The 18348-nt window shown below is 43.1% G+C and overlaps 1 protein-coding gene across 2 annotated transcripts in view; it reads right to left on the bottom strand.

The window, feature by feature from the left end:
• Positions 1 to 18348, bottom strand: part of fbxw8 (F-box and WD repeat domain containing 8) — a 36576-nt gene that overhangs the window by 7995 nt on the left and 10233 nt on the right. The window contains exons 1-7 of one of the 2 annotated variants that reach the window (XM_022752758.1): positions 16945 to 17535; positions 16746 to 16850; positions 14885 to 15049; positions 14403 to 14491; positions 10890 to 11047; positions 10489 to 10685; positions 9577 to 9795 (exon numbers count right to left, since the gene is read on the bottom strand). In XM_022752758.1, coding sequence (XP_022608479.1) covers positions 9577 to 9795; positions 10489 to 10685; positions 10890 to 11047; positions 14403 to 14491; positions 14885 to 15049; positions 16746 to 16850; positions 16945 to 17421 — 1410 coding nt within the window. In that variant the 5' untranslated portion in view covers positions 17422 to 17535. Of the gene's footprint in view, positions 1 to 9576; positions 9796 to 10488; positions 10686 to 10889; positions 11048 to 14402; positions 14492 to 14884; positions 15050 to 16745; positions 16851 to 16944; positions 17536 to 18348 lie in introns of those variants that run through there. The other variant, XM_022752759.1, reaches the window with a different exon arrangement.

Raw genomic sequence — 18348 nt, forward strand, 5'->3', positions numbered from 1 at the left:
TTTTTTTTAGACCAGCGCAACTCCATTGCACTTGTGCTACTGGATACATATTTCTCGTCGCACAGAATGATTTTTAGTAGCAAATGCGACGAAAATCGTCGCACTGTACAGCCCTGCCATTCCACCTTTACAGCTTGATAGATAGATACTTATTCCCTAGGGAAATGCATGTGTCCATTAGCTCATTGTTCATAGTAATATTTTTTTAAATGTTTATTATTGATATTTTAAATCCATCCATTCACCCCTGAAGAAAGAAAGAAGAAAGTGAAGAAAAGAAATGAGAGAAGACAAGGATCTTTTCCACAGCAAACATTTTGGTTGTCACAGCAGGAAAAGGACAGGCGTATATTTGGTGAACACCTGTCCTTTTTCTGCTGTGTCAAATTAACCAGAGTTCCCCCATGAGCAAGCACTTGGCGACAGGGGCGAGGAGAAACTCCCTTGTCAGGGGAAGAAACCTCGAGCAGAACCGGGCTCAGGGTGGGGGCGGCCATCTGCCTCGACCGGTGGTGAGTTTCATGTCTGCTGTGAAAAAGGTCTGTTGCTTTCAGTGGGTGACGGAGGAAGAGACAGCTCAGATGTCACTGTAGGATGTGGGCTCGTTGGGCGTCTTCCACCTCTGTGGTTTCCGCAGCCCCAGGAAGTGGCGGGTTCTCTTCCACACTGACTTCCTTGTTTTGGTGGGCAGGATCTCCTCACACGCCTTGATCTCTGTGGGTTTGTGTTCGGGATCAGATGGAGCATTAGGGTTCTCTTCCTGGTTTGCTTCGCTATGATGGCTGGTGATGATCTCTTGGAGAGGCTTCATGTTCTCCCTCTCAGCCTTGAGCAGGATTTCCTTCTCAAGCTCACGCTGAAGGTTGTCAGCCTGCTGTCTGACAGTGAGGATGTCAGCTTCATACCTGTGGGTGACCTCTTGGTTTGAAGCCCTCAGGTTCTCCAGTTCTTCTTGGAGAGCCTTGTTTTTCTCCTGCTCTCCTTGGAGCTCAGCCATGAACTTCTCCTGGCTGATCAAATGTGCCACCTTGATCTCTTGGAGAGGCTTCATGTTCTCCCTCTCAGCCTTGAGCTCTGTGGAGAGCTCATGGTTGAGAGAGAGCTGAGTGTTGAGCTGTGTTTTCAGCTCCTCCACCTCTCTGCGCAGAAACTGTTCCTGCTCAGCAGCGTTTTGCTGTATGAGTTTGATGTCTTCGGCCATCTTTTGTCGGAGGGCGTCCTGCTCAGCCCTCAGGTTTTTCTCCAGGAGCAGGTCCTCTGACACCCTTTCAGCATGAACTTTGATTTCCTTCTCAAGCTCACGCTGAAGGTTGTCAGCCTGCTGTCTGACAGTGAGGATGTCAGCTTCATACCTGTGGGTGACCTCTTGGTTTGAAGCCCTCAGGTTCTCCAGTTCTTCTTGGAGAGCCTTGTTTTTCTCCTGCTCTCCTTGGAGCTCAGCCATGAACTTCTCCTGGCTGATCAAATGTGCCACCTTGATCTCTTGGAGAGGCTTCATGTTCTCCCTCTCAGCCTTGAGCTCTGTGGAGAGCTCATGGTTGAGAGAGAGCTGAGTGTTGAGCTGTGTTTTCAGCTCCTCCACCTCTCTGCGCAGAAACTGTTCCTGCTCAGCAGCGTTTTGCTGTATGACTTTGATGTCTTCGGCCATCTTTTGTCGGAGGGTGTCCTGCTCAGCCCTCAGGTTTTTCTGCAGGAGCAGGTCCTCTGACGCCCTTTCAGCATGAACTTTGATTTCCTTCTCAAGCTCACGCTGAAGGTTGTCAGCCTGCTGTCTGACAGTGAGGATGTCAGCTTCATACCTGTGGGTGACCTCTTGGTTTGAAGCCCTCAGGTTCTCCAGTTCTTCTTGAAGAGTCTTGTTTTTCTCCTGCTCTCCTTGGAGCTCAGCCATGAACTTCTCCTGGCTGATCAAATGTGCCACCTGCAGCTCCTCGTAGTCTTTTTGCAGAAGTTTCTTCTTCTTCTGCTTGATGTTGTTTCGCACCTGAGTGGCGATCTTTGAGGTGCTGAGGGTTTCCTTGTCTGTGTATTTTTGCAGCCTCTCCAGCTCTCTCCTTGTCTCTTTCTCCCTGTTGATGTACATCTCCTTCAGAGTTTTCTGCTTGGCCAACTGCTCTTTGGTTTGCTCCAACTCTTGGACAAGTTGGACCCTCCAGTTTTTTTCAGTTATGCAGCTGGCCCTCTCCTTACCCAACAGGACATTGAGGTTGAAGATCTCATGCTGCAGCTCCTTGGACACCATCATTTGGGCTTGGCTCTTGTCCATGACCTGTTGAGTGGGTGTCCCACTTAGTGGTGTTGAGCTAGAACTCGGCCTTTGTTTTGGTTGTTTGTTTAAATTGTTGAAATTGTTGAAATCGTTGAAATTGTTGAAATCGTTGAAAAAGTCACGCTGTGCACTCTGAACAGATGTCTGTGTCAGTGGTGTTTGTGTTATGTGCTGAAGTGATCTCTTCCTCACAGTTCTCTATCACTGTCACCTGATGATGTCACAATACACGTATGATGGAATGATTCCCTTGATGTTTGGCTTTGAAGAGTATTCCATTTCTTCTTCTACTCCCTGTTTGGAGTATTCCATTTCTTCTTCTGCTCATTTTTTTCTGTGTGTTTACATTGAAAGTCACAATAGAGTGCTGCAGGAATGAGTCCTGAAACCTGGAAATTAGTTGCATTTTAGCATTTTACCCAAGCAGTCCTGATTTATTTAAGCTTGTATGTCTCTTGGAAAAGGCTGATTGCTAACAAGTGGCTAAGTAAGACTACAGAGGATGTGTGGGACGATAAACACGAAAACCGATCTACTCACCATTCAGGGCTGTACGCTTACTATTTTAGGTGGTAGCGCTGGGGCTAGCAAGTTAAACATTTTAGTAGCACAAAGAAAAATTTAGTAGCACACACAGGTGAACAGTTAGTTACCGTGTTTATTCTCAAAATTATAGCATTTGGGCAGTTGTGGTTTGTCTTTCCTTGACCTGAACACAACAGAACGATTAATATTTAAACATGAAAAATCAACTATTAAACTATTAAATTAATTAAATATTTTCAATGCACATCAATGAACAGTCTGTGCTGGTCCGAATTAGATATTACTCTTAAACTTGACAAATAAACTGATGAAGCCTCTTGGATGAGAGGTGAAACGTCTTCCCAGACAAATAATCAAGTCCAGTTGCGTTTTGATTTAAAACTCCTTTAGGATACCATGACCTGGACAAATGAGAATATGCACAGGCTGAAGGACAGTATACATGTAGAACTACAACTCCCAGGAAGCATTGTTCCAACAACAGACGTATAAGACAAGAGAGTTTTCCCTACTTTTTTTTAGACATGATACCAGCGCAACTCCATCGCACTTGTGCTACTGGATACATATTTCTCGTCGCACAGAATGATTTTTAGTAGCAAATGCGACGAAAATCGTCGCACTGTACAGCCCTGAAGTATGAGGTTAAAGAGTCGGTGCTTTGAGGGCGTTTATGTTAATACAAGGTGCACCCCTTTTTTACATGTGGTTCCCACTTTAGTCAACGTAGCAGGACAATCAGAGAGGCTCAGAGCCTCCTCTCTTCTGATTGGCTCACCAACCTGCTGTTACTAGAGCTCCAGAAAGAAGCCTGAGAGAGATGTAAAACTACATTGAGATTGTTTTTGGTTAGAAACCAAAGTTAAAACCACAAATATAACTTCTTACAGGTATCAAAACTTCAAATAATACAAAAGAAAAAGTGTTCACAATCCAGACTGAAGAAAAAAAGCTCCCAAAACAGGCAAGAACTAAAGCTGGCTGCACTACAGGCCTGAAAGAGCATCACCGTGGAAGATGCTCAGTGTCTGTTGATGTCTTTGTGTAGAGAGTCACTGCAACTATATATTAAAAAACAATGACTGATTTAACTTTATAACTTCTCTATTTACTTTCTCTCTACTAAATTAGAAGATTATGAACAATAACAGCAACAATTCCTGCAAAGCTCATCTGACTTGGATAGAAAAACTCTCAAATTCAAGCTGAAAGTAAAAAAAACAAATCACTATAATTAATAATCCACACTTCTGTTCACCTCTCCTTTAAAATACTGAGATGTGTTAACACACCGCACTCACGTACTTCTTATTCCCACTTTAATTACAGCTTCCCAATTAAGGAAAGGCAAGTTGATCCACTTTCTTGGTCTTACTGAGGACTCTAAGCAGCAGCGTTCTGAATCAGCTGCAGCTGCCTGATCGATTTTTTAGGGAGACCTGTGAAGACTCCGTTACAGTAGTCAAGTCTACTAAAGATAAATGCATGGACGAGTTTCTCCAAATCTAGCTGAAGGAAAACTTCAGTTACAGAGATGCACACCATCGCCTCTGGCTCGATGGCTGCGGCAAACTCTTCGCAGCAAGTTACAATGATGTCATCTGGAGCCGGCCTAATTGGTCAATTAGCTGCTGGTGTTTTCTCGTCCAACTGAGACAGAACAAACAGGATGACCGCCAGGCAAAATTGTCTTTGAATAATTAAAACGATAAAGAAATTAAACCAGGGAGGGAGGGGGAGGAAAAAAAAGGGAGAGCCAGGAGGTAGGAGAGAAAAGGAATGACAGAAAGCAAGAAAGAGAGAGAGTGACAAAGATAAAGAAATCTGAAGGAAGGGAGGAAAAAAAGGAGGTATGATGTAAGCTTTGAGGAGGTGCCAGCAGTTTTTATGTATCCCTTATTTGGGCTAAGCAGAGCTTTAATTGTGCACCACCCAGGGGCAAAGCCCAAATCACACCGGACTTTGAAATGACAGCTTGATAGGATTTGGACAGCGGAAGAGAGGGGGACGAGTTGAGAAAGGGGGGGGGGGGGGGGGGGGGGGGGGGGCGGGGGGGGGGGGGGGGGGGGGCTGCTGCTGTCAATGAATCATTACAGGCAGACATTTTTTATTAGATATCGGGCTACCTCGCCCACCAAAATGAGGAAATGTCACTGAGGACAATACTGGGGGGGCTATTTAGAGGCTGCAGGCGTACGTTTTGGCGAAGAGTAATCATGAGCACAACTGTAGAGGAGTTGTTAGGTTAATGCACTCGCTGGAGGCTCGATGAGGCTTGCAGACAAAAGAAACTCTAATGGTGGCTTGTACTGGGATGTTAATGTAATTAGTCTCTTTTGCTTTCTGAAGATGAAACATTTTGCCGCACTTTAGATCAAACCTTTTGTGTTTCTGTCGCCTGTGTTGTTGGTTAAAGTGTAGGATTTGACATGTTTTTTTTGTTTTTTTTTTAATTCATCTTAAATATCATATCACAGACCAGGAATGGAAAACCATGCGCCACTGGAGGGCCAACTATCTGCAGGTTTTCACTCCAACCAAAGACTCCACCAGCTGATGTCACTGATTAATGCTCCCTCAAGTAGAAGGGAGGAACTCACCACTGAAATGAAGCTGCTGAGATGAATAGTTTGAATAAAAAAAAAACCTCCAGACTGCTTGGCTCTCCGGGGCACCATGATTCACCATACCCAACATACACAAACACCCACATCTAAACAAATATGGATTCAGACACACCATGTGGACAAACACCATGTGGAGATTACCGCATTGGACCAGATACGCAATAATGGCAATGGTTTGTGGCTGGGTGTCATTTGGCATTTCCGGCTCATCTCACAGGACAGAGCAGCGTCTCAAACTTTATTTACAGCAAACCACCGAAGAGTTACTCATGTGCAGATACTTCCCATGTTTCTGATAGCTGTGCTATTTCATCTTCTAGTACACGTAATGGCTAGTGTTAAGTGTTGCATCCTTTGTGGTTGGTCTCTGCTGCTCTGATCTTTGTGTATATGTTTGTGGGGAGTGACAAGGTCAGAGCCTAGAAGCCAAATGTCCACTCTGTACATATTTTAAATTCATGTGCGCTATGTGAATTGGGTTACTGAAATCTGAGGCAAAGTCTTCAACTAATACTGTCATAATATTGTCACTGCCCAGTCTCTGCTGTGACCTATCTGGACGCCACTGCCGACTAAAACCAGTTGCTTTATACATCAGCTGTCCATGAGCCTAATGACTGATGTCCTGATCCTAATCTGTGACGATACTTTCATCCATCCTGCTTTTGTTTGTCCATACATATATCTCGTATGCATATATACTGTACACCAAGCCATTCATTTAGCCTTCCATTCATCCATCCAGCCCTCTGAACTTGAGACAATGAGTGGATAACAGTTTTTCTGACTGCACTTGTGCTCTGTGGCGGATCCACTGCAGTGACTGGATAGTCTGCCAGTGGAGATGCCAGCTTGTGTTGAATGCCCAGCCACGAGCTGGGTGGATGCCTGGGTGCCCCCTAGTCCACTGGCAAGAAGGAGACGAGTAGTAATGAGGATCTGGAGACTGGTTTTGACCACACACACACACACACACACACACACACACACACACCCACTTACAACACCACCAAAGATGAGGAGGGCTAGAAGACAAAGCCGCGAGCTATGATAATACAGGCCAAGATACAAGAAAGACTCTTCTCTGTCATTGAGACAAAGCAGCTTTTGTACCGTCAGATTTTGAAACAAAACTCCAGGAGAAATCAGTGAGAACCACCGAGTCTGAGTCAAGTTAACAAAAACATGACAATGTGGTTGAGTTCATCTGAGTCAAAATGCTGTAAATTAAAAAGTTTCACTCCTCTGTGGGGGGAAAAAAGGTGTGAGACGACTTCCTTGGATGCCACCTCCATGCATTTTGACAGATTTTAATGAAGCATATGTTTTTTGTTTTTTTTTTTTGCTGGATAAAAAAGTGTCTGTCATCACAACCGGTTGCAGCCATTGATTCCTCATCGTCTCCGCAGAACGAAATTGCTGTTAGAAGCGTGACAAGAGTGACAGACAAGTTGATTAAATTTGCAAAATATGTTAATTAGTAAGAGAGGTATGCTAATCATGAATCGGTATCATTTAGATGGGAGTTTGGGCTAACCTCACCGTAGAAACAGGAAAGATTTTCTGCGTCTCTGTGCAACAAAAAAACTGAATCTAAAATGTAAAACTTACTAGGAAGTGAGCTTCTGCTTTTTACCTTGAACTTTGGAAATGTTTATGCTAAAGATAGAAATTTCAGATGAATATGAGTCTATAAACTCAAGTCACAACAAATTTATTTGCTTGGCTGAAAATGAGCGTACAATGATTCATTTGGTTTTTTTGGGGGGTTATTTCAGCAACAACTCCCAAGGCAGCTGAAGTTTTCTCAGAAGACGAAAAAACAGACACAAAATTCTTAACGCACAGAAGAAGAAAATGTAGGAAAGCTCCAATGCAAATAACAATATTGGGAATTACACTTCAATCTTTGGGATAAAATTTTAATCAAGGAGGAAACTAATGAGAACTTCTATCATTGACTGATCTGTTGATAATTTAATTTTAAAGTCAGAAAATAGTGCAAAATGCTAATGCCAGTTTCCTAGTATCTAAAGTGACATCATCAATTTAAATTTATATAAAACAGAGAAACGCTATGCAGCCTCGGATCAGAGCACCTAATCAGTGAATCGACTAATTGTTTCAACTCCAAGTGAAATATAATAAATCCGCTGTAAGTAGTCCAATAAAATAATTTCAAGAAACACTATGATGCAATAACATAATGCCTTTAAGAAAAGTATTTTCTCTTCTCACTGGGTCCCTGAACCTAAAAACCACTTTCATCTTGACTCTTTTCTTCCTAGTTACAGAGCAGATTCAATCGGATAACAAAACACATCACCTAATGTAGCTTTATTTCATGATAAGGTCAGGCCTTTATACTGTACCTCTCACTGCTACTCTTCCCTTTGTCCACTATGTGGTGCTTTGGTGCTGCCACTGTGTTTGTGAGTGTGTTGTACAGTACATCAGCTGCACTTTTCTAGTACGAGTGACGTCAGCGTAGCAACTTTGCCAATAACCTGTCGATCACAAACAGATTGCTGCGCGCGCAAACAGCCTACAGGTGTGGCTGTTTCAAAGCTACCACCTGTCCCACAACACATCTACTTTTTGAATGAAAAAATGATCTTTGGGTGTTGCTCTGTTTAAAAAAAAACAATGTATCTCGATGAAGCGAGCTTGAAAGTAAAATTACTGGCTGCATATTTGCTTCCTGATCCCAACAGAGTAGCTCGTCTCGTGGCTCTTTGTACTTTCTAAGTAAAGGCTTCAGAGTCAATTAGGTGCATGTGGACCTTAGAAACACAACATTATTAGAAACAAACAGATGCAGCTCGGGGAACATGAACACTTCAAGGCTGCAGTAATTAGGAGCAGGGCCCAAGTTGGGCTCGTTGCTATTTAAGCTAGCTATCTCTACTATAAACAAATTCCCTGCAGGTACATCGTATTCATTTCTAAAGGGACAGAGGGGGACTGAGGGGACCACACTGCCAAGACACCCAGTTTACATTAACACACATGAGATGCATTTAGGGAACAATCTTTGTTTGCAAAGCGTGGAACAGTAATGTAAGTCTGCTCTATGTTTAAAAAGGCAGGAGGCATGTTTTCTCCAAAATAGTTTAGTGCATTTAGCAGAAAACAGGGAAGAAGTCAGCTCAAAGCAAGTGGTTAAACTGATAATGGCCTAATAACAAAAAGCTCTGTCTGCACTGCTTTTCCCCACAATAAATTATATTCCTAAAAAGAAAAAACATTGAGCAAACCAAATTATTTTCCTTGTATAATTTCCCATTTTTTCATTATGCACCTGTTGAGAGCACAAGTGACCTTGTTAAGTCTATTGGAAACCTTTCATTTCAATTAGTAGGGTCTGGGTAGCCTGTTTTTCTTTTTTTTTTTAAACAAAACATCTAAAATCCAGCTGCAGATCTCTGAGGCTTTGCCATCTAGTTTGTCAACATTCAAGCTTTTGTTTGGGTTTATTTCTCTTCCGGAGACTTTTCAGTTCCAGAAAGCACAAAAGAGGATTTGATACAGCTCCATCAATTCCATTAACATACAAACACCAGATTGTTATTCCACACGAGAGTGCTGCTCACAATGAACTAGATAATCATCTTCACTATACATGAGTTGGTGGCAGCATGTAGATCTATTAATATTTAAATAACACTACCAGTCTCTTTTTCTGGAAAAATACAGATTTTTCAGCAGATTAGTGAGTAATAATGACAACTTGTGATATTTTATCTCTGATTGATTTCTTTTGAGATTTTTTTTTTTTCTAATTAATTGGCTCACTTTGCTTTGAACAAGTCTGCTGAATGAGACCTGCCTTCCAAAGCACTCATGTGTGATCTACGATCTGGGTCAGTTTCCCATGTTGGTAATCTTGTGAAGCCACACCTCCACCATGGCTGTCCATGTAAATTCAGAGTTTATCAACCTTGAGGTGCAAATGAATCATGAATCTAGAGTCCGAGCGAAACATCTTGCCGAATTGCTGATATTTTACTAACGGCTAATGTTACACTATTTACTGGAAATCAGTCGTTCGCTAGTCAGTAGTTGCCAGTGGCTGAAACACTTTATATATATAATATATATTTCACAGAAACTGTACAGACACACTGAACCCACCTTGTTGCCTCCGTCGTGCATCGCCCAGCCCGTGCGCTTTACCCCGAGTGCGACATTGGAGTCGGAGGCGTCCAGGCAAGTGACGGGATGGCCGTAGACTGAGTGGAGCGTCCGCGGCTCGTCATCTCGTGGGTCCAGCAGGAGCACAGCCTCTCCCGCTGCCAGGGCCGCCAGTGGGCCCTGCTGACCCCTGCCCGGCACCAATACCAGGCTCTCCACCTGCCACGCAGACCAAGACCGACAGACAGTTTACTGAACTCATACTGCTGTGATATGTAAAGCATTTAACTTCATTTCACTATTTTAAGTATTTGTTGTGCAGCTTAAATTCCAAACAAATTACAGCCAAAAGTGATTTTAGAAGGAAAAAATGTCAAATATCTTTTTCAAGAAGATGTTTTAATTCCTTGAAGATTTACTATAAAATGTTTTCAGTTTACAGCTGCAACTGAAGAATATTGATAGATTAATGAATAGAACATTTGTTTAATTTCTAAAATGTATCAAAAAATGTTTATACATTTTCATTTCAAAACAGTTTAATACTGAAATATGTATTTTATATATAATCTGACAAAAGCAGAAAATACTTATATTCAACAAACTAGGAACCGACGAATCTTCTGCATTTTTCCCAGATTAAAGACTTGAACAGCTGATCAGAACTGGTCAACTAAATAATTAATCAAGTAATTATTTCAACATTACTACAATTTCCTGCCAGAAGCTGTGGAGCCTCAATATTTGGAAAAGGGTGTCAAATGCTTCCATCATTATTTCCCATAAAAAATAAAACATTTTCAGATGAAAGTCACAAGAGGAGAATGTGTGAAGTGCAACCAATTAATTAAAACAATAACACGTCAGTATGGATCATTTCACACATACAAAGAATTAATCTGCCTGATTTACAGTCTTAGGTAGCTGGGCCCGGCAGACTGTCCTCCAGTAGCCGCAATCATCAGCAGCGTCGAGCCGAACGTCAGGCCCCGCGGCGGAGCCCAGCACGGGGCTGTCGGGGCTCAGGGCCAAGGCCTGGATCCTCCCTGGGCTCTGGTAGTGGTAGAGGGGCTGCCCGCCCGTCTCTGTGCTCCACAGGTCCACACAGCCTATTGCCGAGGATAGCACAGTGACCGTGACAGTGACTACACAGTGACTGAGGGGTGACACACAGTCTGACTACTACCCATTTTTTTTTTGTTTGATTATTTAAAACATGACGATTTCCCAAAGATATGATGGATATATCAATGATTGTGATGCCTCACTCTCACCAAGAAGTGTCCATAGTTCACACACACACACACACTTACCATCTTCATAAGCAGCGGCAGCCACCGTGCTGTTGACCCGGACGTGACTAACATGTGGTCTGGGGTCCGTGTAAGCTGACAGGCTGTTGGGCTTTAGAAACGAGGCTTTGGAGTCCCAGTGCAGTGTATCCCACAGCCTCACATCACCAGATGTGTATCTGAAAAACAAACGAGAAACATCAAGTCACACTGCACACACATAATTCAAATATTTAGCTTTGTACAAAAAGGCTTGAGGAAAGCTTTTTGCCCATTTTTTTTGGAGTTTGTCTCTTCAAGAACACCTGACGTCATCCTGTCGCCACTGATTCATTTCTCCTCTCACACGTTCCTGCTGGACTCACTCTGACTCCTTGTCAGACATTTCTAAGCAGATAATCCATTTCCTTGTTCCAGCAAAACATGACATATGAAGAACTCTGGAAAACTGTGACGGGCATTTTTCATTATTCTCTGACATTTTAGAGACAAAATGAATAATCAATGAAATGAGGAAATGAGTGGGTTAATCAATACTGAAAATAATTATTAGCTGCAGCCCAACACCTCAAAGATAAAGCTTAAAACAACTGTGATTTATTCACTGGCCTTTTCACTTTTTCTCTACTTTGTAACAAGAAACTAAAAGCTTTTGTTCAGTTTCTGTTAACTGTTATTATTATTATCAACAATGAGCTAATGGACACATGAATTTCCCCTAGGGGATAAAGTATCTATCCATCCATCCATCCATCCATCCATCCATCCATCCATCCATCCATCCATCCATCCATCCATCCATCCATCCATCCATCCATCCATCCATCCATCCATCCATCCATCCATCCGTTTGTATGATCAGTGTGTTCTGCAGACAGTAACCGGGAGGCCTCTGTTGAAATCCAACCAGTGGCTCGATGTGTGCAGTGCAGAGGTCAACAGAGGCTGCTAGTCTCCTCAGTTATTGTTCAGTTTGCATCAATTACACAAATGTCTCATAACTTGCTGTACTATTGATTTATTATCATCTTAAAATAATACATGCAGCAGCCTGAAATTCAAATTTTACACAACAACATTTCTTCAACACACTGGACTGCGACCTGCTCCTGTTCTGGTACAACCTGATAAAACGTCGTCTTTGTCTCCCATCCACAACTGACAACAAAGTCACCCCGTGGACCTCAACAGGCTTCTGTTCTCTTCTGTTCTGTTGTGTTCTCGACCCACCCACCCCCACCGCGCCACCTCTTCACTCCAGTCAGCAAGCTCTCACTGCGGGAGACGACAAACCAGCCAACGTTACCACCTCCACAGATACCATCGCGTCTGAGCAAGTATCCGCCTCACAGCCAGCGTGTGTGACACAGTGACAGAGTGTGTGACAGAGGGTGTAAATGTGTGTGTGTGCATGTGTGTGTGTGTGTGTGTGTGTGTGTGTGTGTGTGTGTGTGTGTGTGTGTGTGTGAGAGAGATTGGCATCGCAGGGGTTTGGCAGGAAGTAAACAATAGGAATACGCACTTTCACTTAATTAGTACATCACCTCAAGGCCAACTAGCAACAGGACGATGATGCTGAATCCAAGTGATTTCAAAACTTTTATGCGCAGGAAACTTTGTGCACAGATCACTGCAGTCTTCACAGAAGCCTCGACAGACCTTTATGACACCGTGTGTGTCCAGGAGTCGTTGGATTAATGAGACTCATGTTGCCTTCTAAGTGCCAAATCTCATTCTAGTGATTTTCTAATAAGATTTTGTGGATGCAATTGAATCACTCTCGATTACTCTTAACTGCTATTGATTATTTTCTAGTTAAAAAAATTCAAGTACTTTCACTTAGCTGAATTACCCTTTAAGCACCAATAATGGGTAAAGTATTGATGTTGTGAATTTGTTAACAGCTACAATATCAAGAAAAAGAATTTAAGAGTATATTCACATTTTGAAAAAGCAGTTTTCTTTTGTGGAGACTGTTTTTGTACAGTGTGTCTCCTACATGTGCCCTAACCTGAAAATATACAAACAATCTCCAATGAGACACAGCAGGACTAATGGGAATCTAATCACATCACTCCCTGGAGATGCTGCACATCTCCTCGTGGGCAGTCTATCAGGCTCCTGTGGGCCCAGACAATCTATCACTGCCACAGCTTTTGGTTATTTCAGAGCAGGTTTAGTTTAGTTAAGCTGCTCTTCATGGACTCTTCACTAACTACCGCCATTAGTAGGAGTGTAAAAATATGCATCAATGAGCTGAAATTACATTTACATTTATATTTACTCATTTGGCTTTTAAGGAGACCTTGGTGTCAGGACTAAGTACTACATCTATTCAGTAAGTTCAAGGAGATCAGGTAAAGAAGAGCACCCAAATTGCATAGTAAGTGCTAGTTAGACAGGTGTTAGAGGTGTTAGGAGAGGAGGTGTTCTCAGAAGAGACGAGTCTTCAAGAGATCCTTGAAGATAGACATGGACGCCCCTGCTCTGATAGCGTTCAGTAGCTTGTTCCACCATCGGTGAACCACAGACGAGAACAGTCTGGACTGAGACTGTCTTGTGTGCAGGGATGGCAATGACAGACGACATTCCTTGGAGGAACGCAGCAGCCAAGAAGGAGCATAAGGCGGCGTGACTGAGTTCAAGTAGATGGGAGCAGAACCAGAAGTCACTCTGACGGCAGCATTAGTGACTTGAATTTGATTCGGGCGGGCCACAGGTAGCCAGTGTAGGTCGATGAGTAGCAGAGTGACATGTGACCTTTTTGCGCTAAACGAGGACCAGATGGGCTGCTGCATTCTGGACCATCTGCAAAGGTTTCACTGTGCATGAAGGGGCATTGCCCAGAGGGGCATTGTAGTAGTCAAGGCAATAAGATGACCTAGAGAGAGAGAGAGATAACCATGGCCTGGACCACGAGCTCAGGTAAATTTTGTCAATGCTGGAGGTTGCAGCTGTCATTTCTTTACCACTGTGAACCGTCACATGCCTCAACTGCTGCCTAAAAATGTTGCCATTTACTTACAGCCTTAAAACTGTCCCCAGAATCTGAAATCAGTTCATATGAGGATGTTTAAATTAGGGTTAGTAACCAAGTAAACTGTTACTCTGGCCATGTTCACAAATGCTGCACTATCCTAACATTCTTTGTTATTCAGGTTGCTTATATGTGACTCATATCTCAAATATATGCATTACTTACTACTTATTAATACTCTACACTTTGCACAAAAATCTATAAGTAAAATACAAAAAATAGTTACAACTGGAAAACATCTTTCCATCTTTATTTAAAATGTAACGTATGGCACTGAGCCATGATCTCTCTGTGTCATCTCATCCTTTGCTGTTAGATAAGACTCCCAGTCACAAATCAGAAGATTTATAACCAAGGGATCTTCACATGCCGATATTTACGTGGGATTATAAAGAGTGACACAGAAAACAAGGCAGATTCATTTAGAGTACATGAGCAGAAAAAAGTTTCAGTTATCATTAAAACACATCTGATGTAAGAAGTGACCTAAAACTCACCCGGCCAAGACAAAGTTGTCACAGGAACTGACGTCACACAGCACCTTCCCCAGCTCGAACTGCAGCTGGCTGATGGATCCCACTCGATTCTAAACAAGAAATATTACTTAGCTGAAAACTTTGTCCAATATATTGTAAAGACATTATGGTAATATTTGTAATTTAAACTCTAATTTAACTGTTTGTCACTTTTATTATTGTTATTTTCTCCTTTTCCAATTAAACCCAGAAGAGAACTTTCCCATCATTGCCTGCCATTATGTTAAAATCCCATTTTTTGTTTATTGTATTGTATTGTGTTGTATCACACCGAGAACCACAGATACATCCAGTTCAATCCACGGTGCACCTTCAATTCTACTCTACCGTGTGGTTGATGTGAGGTGAATTATGCACTAATATGAGCAGACACAATTCTGGGAAGGTATTGCATTTGGGTAATAAAGCGACGGTCTCACTGGACTCGAACACCTCAAGCCTACCTTCCAGTTGGAGCTCACAGTTTTGGCCGAGTTCCTGCAGTCTCGCAGCGTGCTCTTCCAGCAGGGGGAGTCGGACACACTGGCATCCTGGTGATAACCCTCCCTCGTGCACATCTTGAACCACAGCACACTGTCCTCTGCAAGAACTCTCCATGCCCGGCTCACCTGGGAGGGACATTGGACAGTGTAACCGTGGATTGAGTCAGCATACATTACAAGCTTGCATCACTGCATTTGTTTGTTTGAGCCCAGCCCGCTGCCATGTGCTGTGCTTCTGATCTGCAGAATGTAATTTATTCATCTATACCAAATTAAGTCACATGCATTGGTTGTAAATGGCTTCTGCTGAGAAATTATATATATACTCTGATGTTCATTGTATTCTGTATCAATAGCAGCTGTGTAACTATACAACCTCATACTCAATGTGTCATATCATGTATGTTTTTTTGATGCCCCCAACTAGCCCAACTGAGGAAGGGGTCTGTAAGTGTGAAAAAAATGGGAAAACCTTTGAGGAAACAGGAAACTAAGTGGAAACCTAACAATACCGGGGGGATAGTAAATCTGAGTTCTTACAACATGGTTAGACATTGTGGCTAATGTGCATCTGGACACGCTCACACACTGCGATATCCTTAGTTGGCAGGTGGGAGAGAGGGATATGTTATCACCCATAATGCTTACTCATAATATATTCATAATACACAGTGTGTATAGAAAAGAAGAAAAATCACTCGAGCATATGTAAGTTCCAAAATGACAATTATGTGACAGCTGATGACGAAGCAGATGCGGCATAAGGGGGTTTCATCTCTAGCAACGGCTGATCTGTGCCGGTGCCAGCTGAGGTCTAAAACCTCAGACGCCAGAGGACGCTCAGGCCTTCTGGTGACGGCTAAGCAATGTACTCACCAAAGGTAACGTTTGTTCAAGTTTGCTTGAATTCTTTAAAACCAAGTTATGTAATAAGCAGGTGACTTTCCTGAGATACCATAAGTGCATCAGGATGAGCGAGGATTTGAAAGACATAATACTACGACGCCTGACCTCTCAGTTTAGTAACAACGTCTTGTCTAGGTCATCGCGACCTGGTGTGGCTCAGGAAGGGAGCGGAGGAGACTGAGCAAAATATATAAATTAAAAATATAATCCTTCTTTGTACTGAAACCAGATGGCCCTAGCAACAGTCCCACGGATGTACCCCTCCACATGTTAGCATATAAGGATCGTTTTTCCTCTGTCTGGGGGTGATTTTTTTTATGTAGGATATTTGCTTGACTTGAATTCTCAGAATCTCTGTGTGCTAAATGAATCCTTGTCTATGGATGATTTTAATTCACCTATTTAGAGGGTTTCTGTGGTATCTCAAACTGTCAGACTGGGGACCTGGTTTAGTTGTAAGAGGTGCAGCTTTAAAACCTGAAGTTTGCTGAGTTCCACGAAAAAACCACCACACTACCAAGAATGCTAAAACAAGATATCAGCAAGGTGCGCACAGTGTGATCATGTTACACAAACCAAATGGGACGAGACAAAAAAAGTTAAAGTTAGAGTTAAAGTTAGTTGCTTCTTATTAATTCTAATTTGTTGTTTCATCTGCAGAAAAAGATCTTTTGTCAGTGTCTAGTTGAAAACTCTGGCTCCAGGTCTCCCAAGCTGTAGGCCGAGTCCCATAAAACCATACCCAAATCAGTGTCACAAGCCCTCAGATTCATCTCGATACCTCTATGGGATCTGGTCCAAAGAAGCTGATTTAAACCTGTGGTGGCAAGGACTTGTTTTTATCCATCCCTATCATCAGAATATCATTATACACACATACATTCTTGCCAGGAATAGTTTGACAATGGCAGCCTACCTGTGCACATCGGCCCAGCTCAGTGCAGTCGAGATACTGGAAGATCTTCAGGGCTAACTCGTACGGCAACTCGATATCAAAGAAGGGAATGTCATTGACTTCATTCTGCAAAAAAGACAAAATTGCAGTAGACATTATACACTAAGCTGATTCTGGTCAACCACCATCATCATCATCACCACCATCATCCTCCTCATACCAGATCCTGAATGAGTTGATCCACCAACTCCTTGTCTCTCTTGACCTTTCTCTGAGGCTGTAGTTGCTGCTGCAGGGATGTGCTGCAGTCATTTGTCCTGTTGTGATACTGCCTCTTTCTCCTTGTTCTCTCCTCCTGAATCCTGTCCAACAGGGGACTGGTCCTCCCATCCAGCAAACTACGTGCAATGGACACATACTCAGGCTGATCCTCCGTCTCTTCTGCAGCTTTTCCTCCCTCTACACCTGCACATCCTTCATCCTCAGTGCAGCCATCCTCTTCTGCTTTTAAAGGACTACAGGCTTTGGTTAGATTTTTCAAGTCTTCAAAATACCTATTTTTCGAGTCTCTCGGGCCTGATTGACCAGGAACATCCCAGGAAGGGGGAGCAGCACCGGCAGGTCGCTGCTCATCTTTTTTACACGTTAACTCTCGTTTCCAACTCTCCCTGAACGCATCGAGCTCGTCATCGGCCATATTTCTCAATCATCGTTGACAAAACACACCTTTACACAGATATAAAGCTGTGTCGTAGAAGTTTATAAGTTACACAGGTCAGGTAAAGAGAGCCATGGCCCTGCACTCCCGAAAAATAAACCCATGTGTTTCTGCATAAACAGTCCGATGCGAGACAAGGTGCTGTGCTACAAGTTCCGCGTTTTTTCTATTCCGCAGTTTTATTATAGACGCGGCAATTGTCAATTGTTGATATGTGTTTTTGTGGCCAAATAAATACATATATTTCACATTTTAAGCCGGTGGGGTGGTCATATTGGAAAATAATTTAAAAAAAACGCACCTTTTACAGCAAAAAAGTAAGAAACGAGAACACAATGTCCAAGAACACCATGTAACAAAAGATAAAACCAGACAAAGTGTGATTCAAGAGTTAACCATTGCATCGCTCTTTTGGGAAAAGATGATGTAAACCCCACATCATGTGACACTGTAATGAATAATACAGTAAGGAGAGAGGGAGAAAGGGAGAGAAAGGGGGGGGGATACAAACACAGTTAAGGTTTGATGAGAGAGGAGAAGGAGGGCAATATATTTCTAAGACTTAAAGAGAGAAGAGTTGTTGCTCTGTCTGAGAAGATGTGCTGGCTGCCGATAGACCAGCCTCTGCTCCTGCCCGGTGACTCCACCTGCAGTGCCCGCAGACCCTCACCGTGCTCAGTGGCTCAGCTGCTAGCGTCGCGCCTGCGGAGGATCGGGGACCAGCTGGAGAAGGGCTGGACGGCCGGGGAGACAGACGGCGGCTACAGCTGCGGGGACAGAGGAGCGGTGGCTGTAGCCGGGCGAGGCCACCTGAAGAGCTTCCTGTGCACTGCATTACACCTCACCGTGCTCGTGCTGTTCGTCGCGAGGCGACATCTGTAGGGCGCGAGGCGACAACACCAGCAA

The sequence above is a fragment of the Seriola dumerili genome, unplaced genomic scaffold (assembly GCF_002260705.1).
Source record: "Seriola dumerili isolate Sdu_G_001 unplaced genomic scaffold, Sdu_1.0 BDQW01000177.1, whole genome shotgun sequence".
In the NCBI taxonomy this organism is placed as follows: Eukaryota; Metazoa; Chordata; class Actinopteri; order Carangiformes; family Carangidae; genus Seriola; species Seriola dumerili.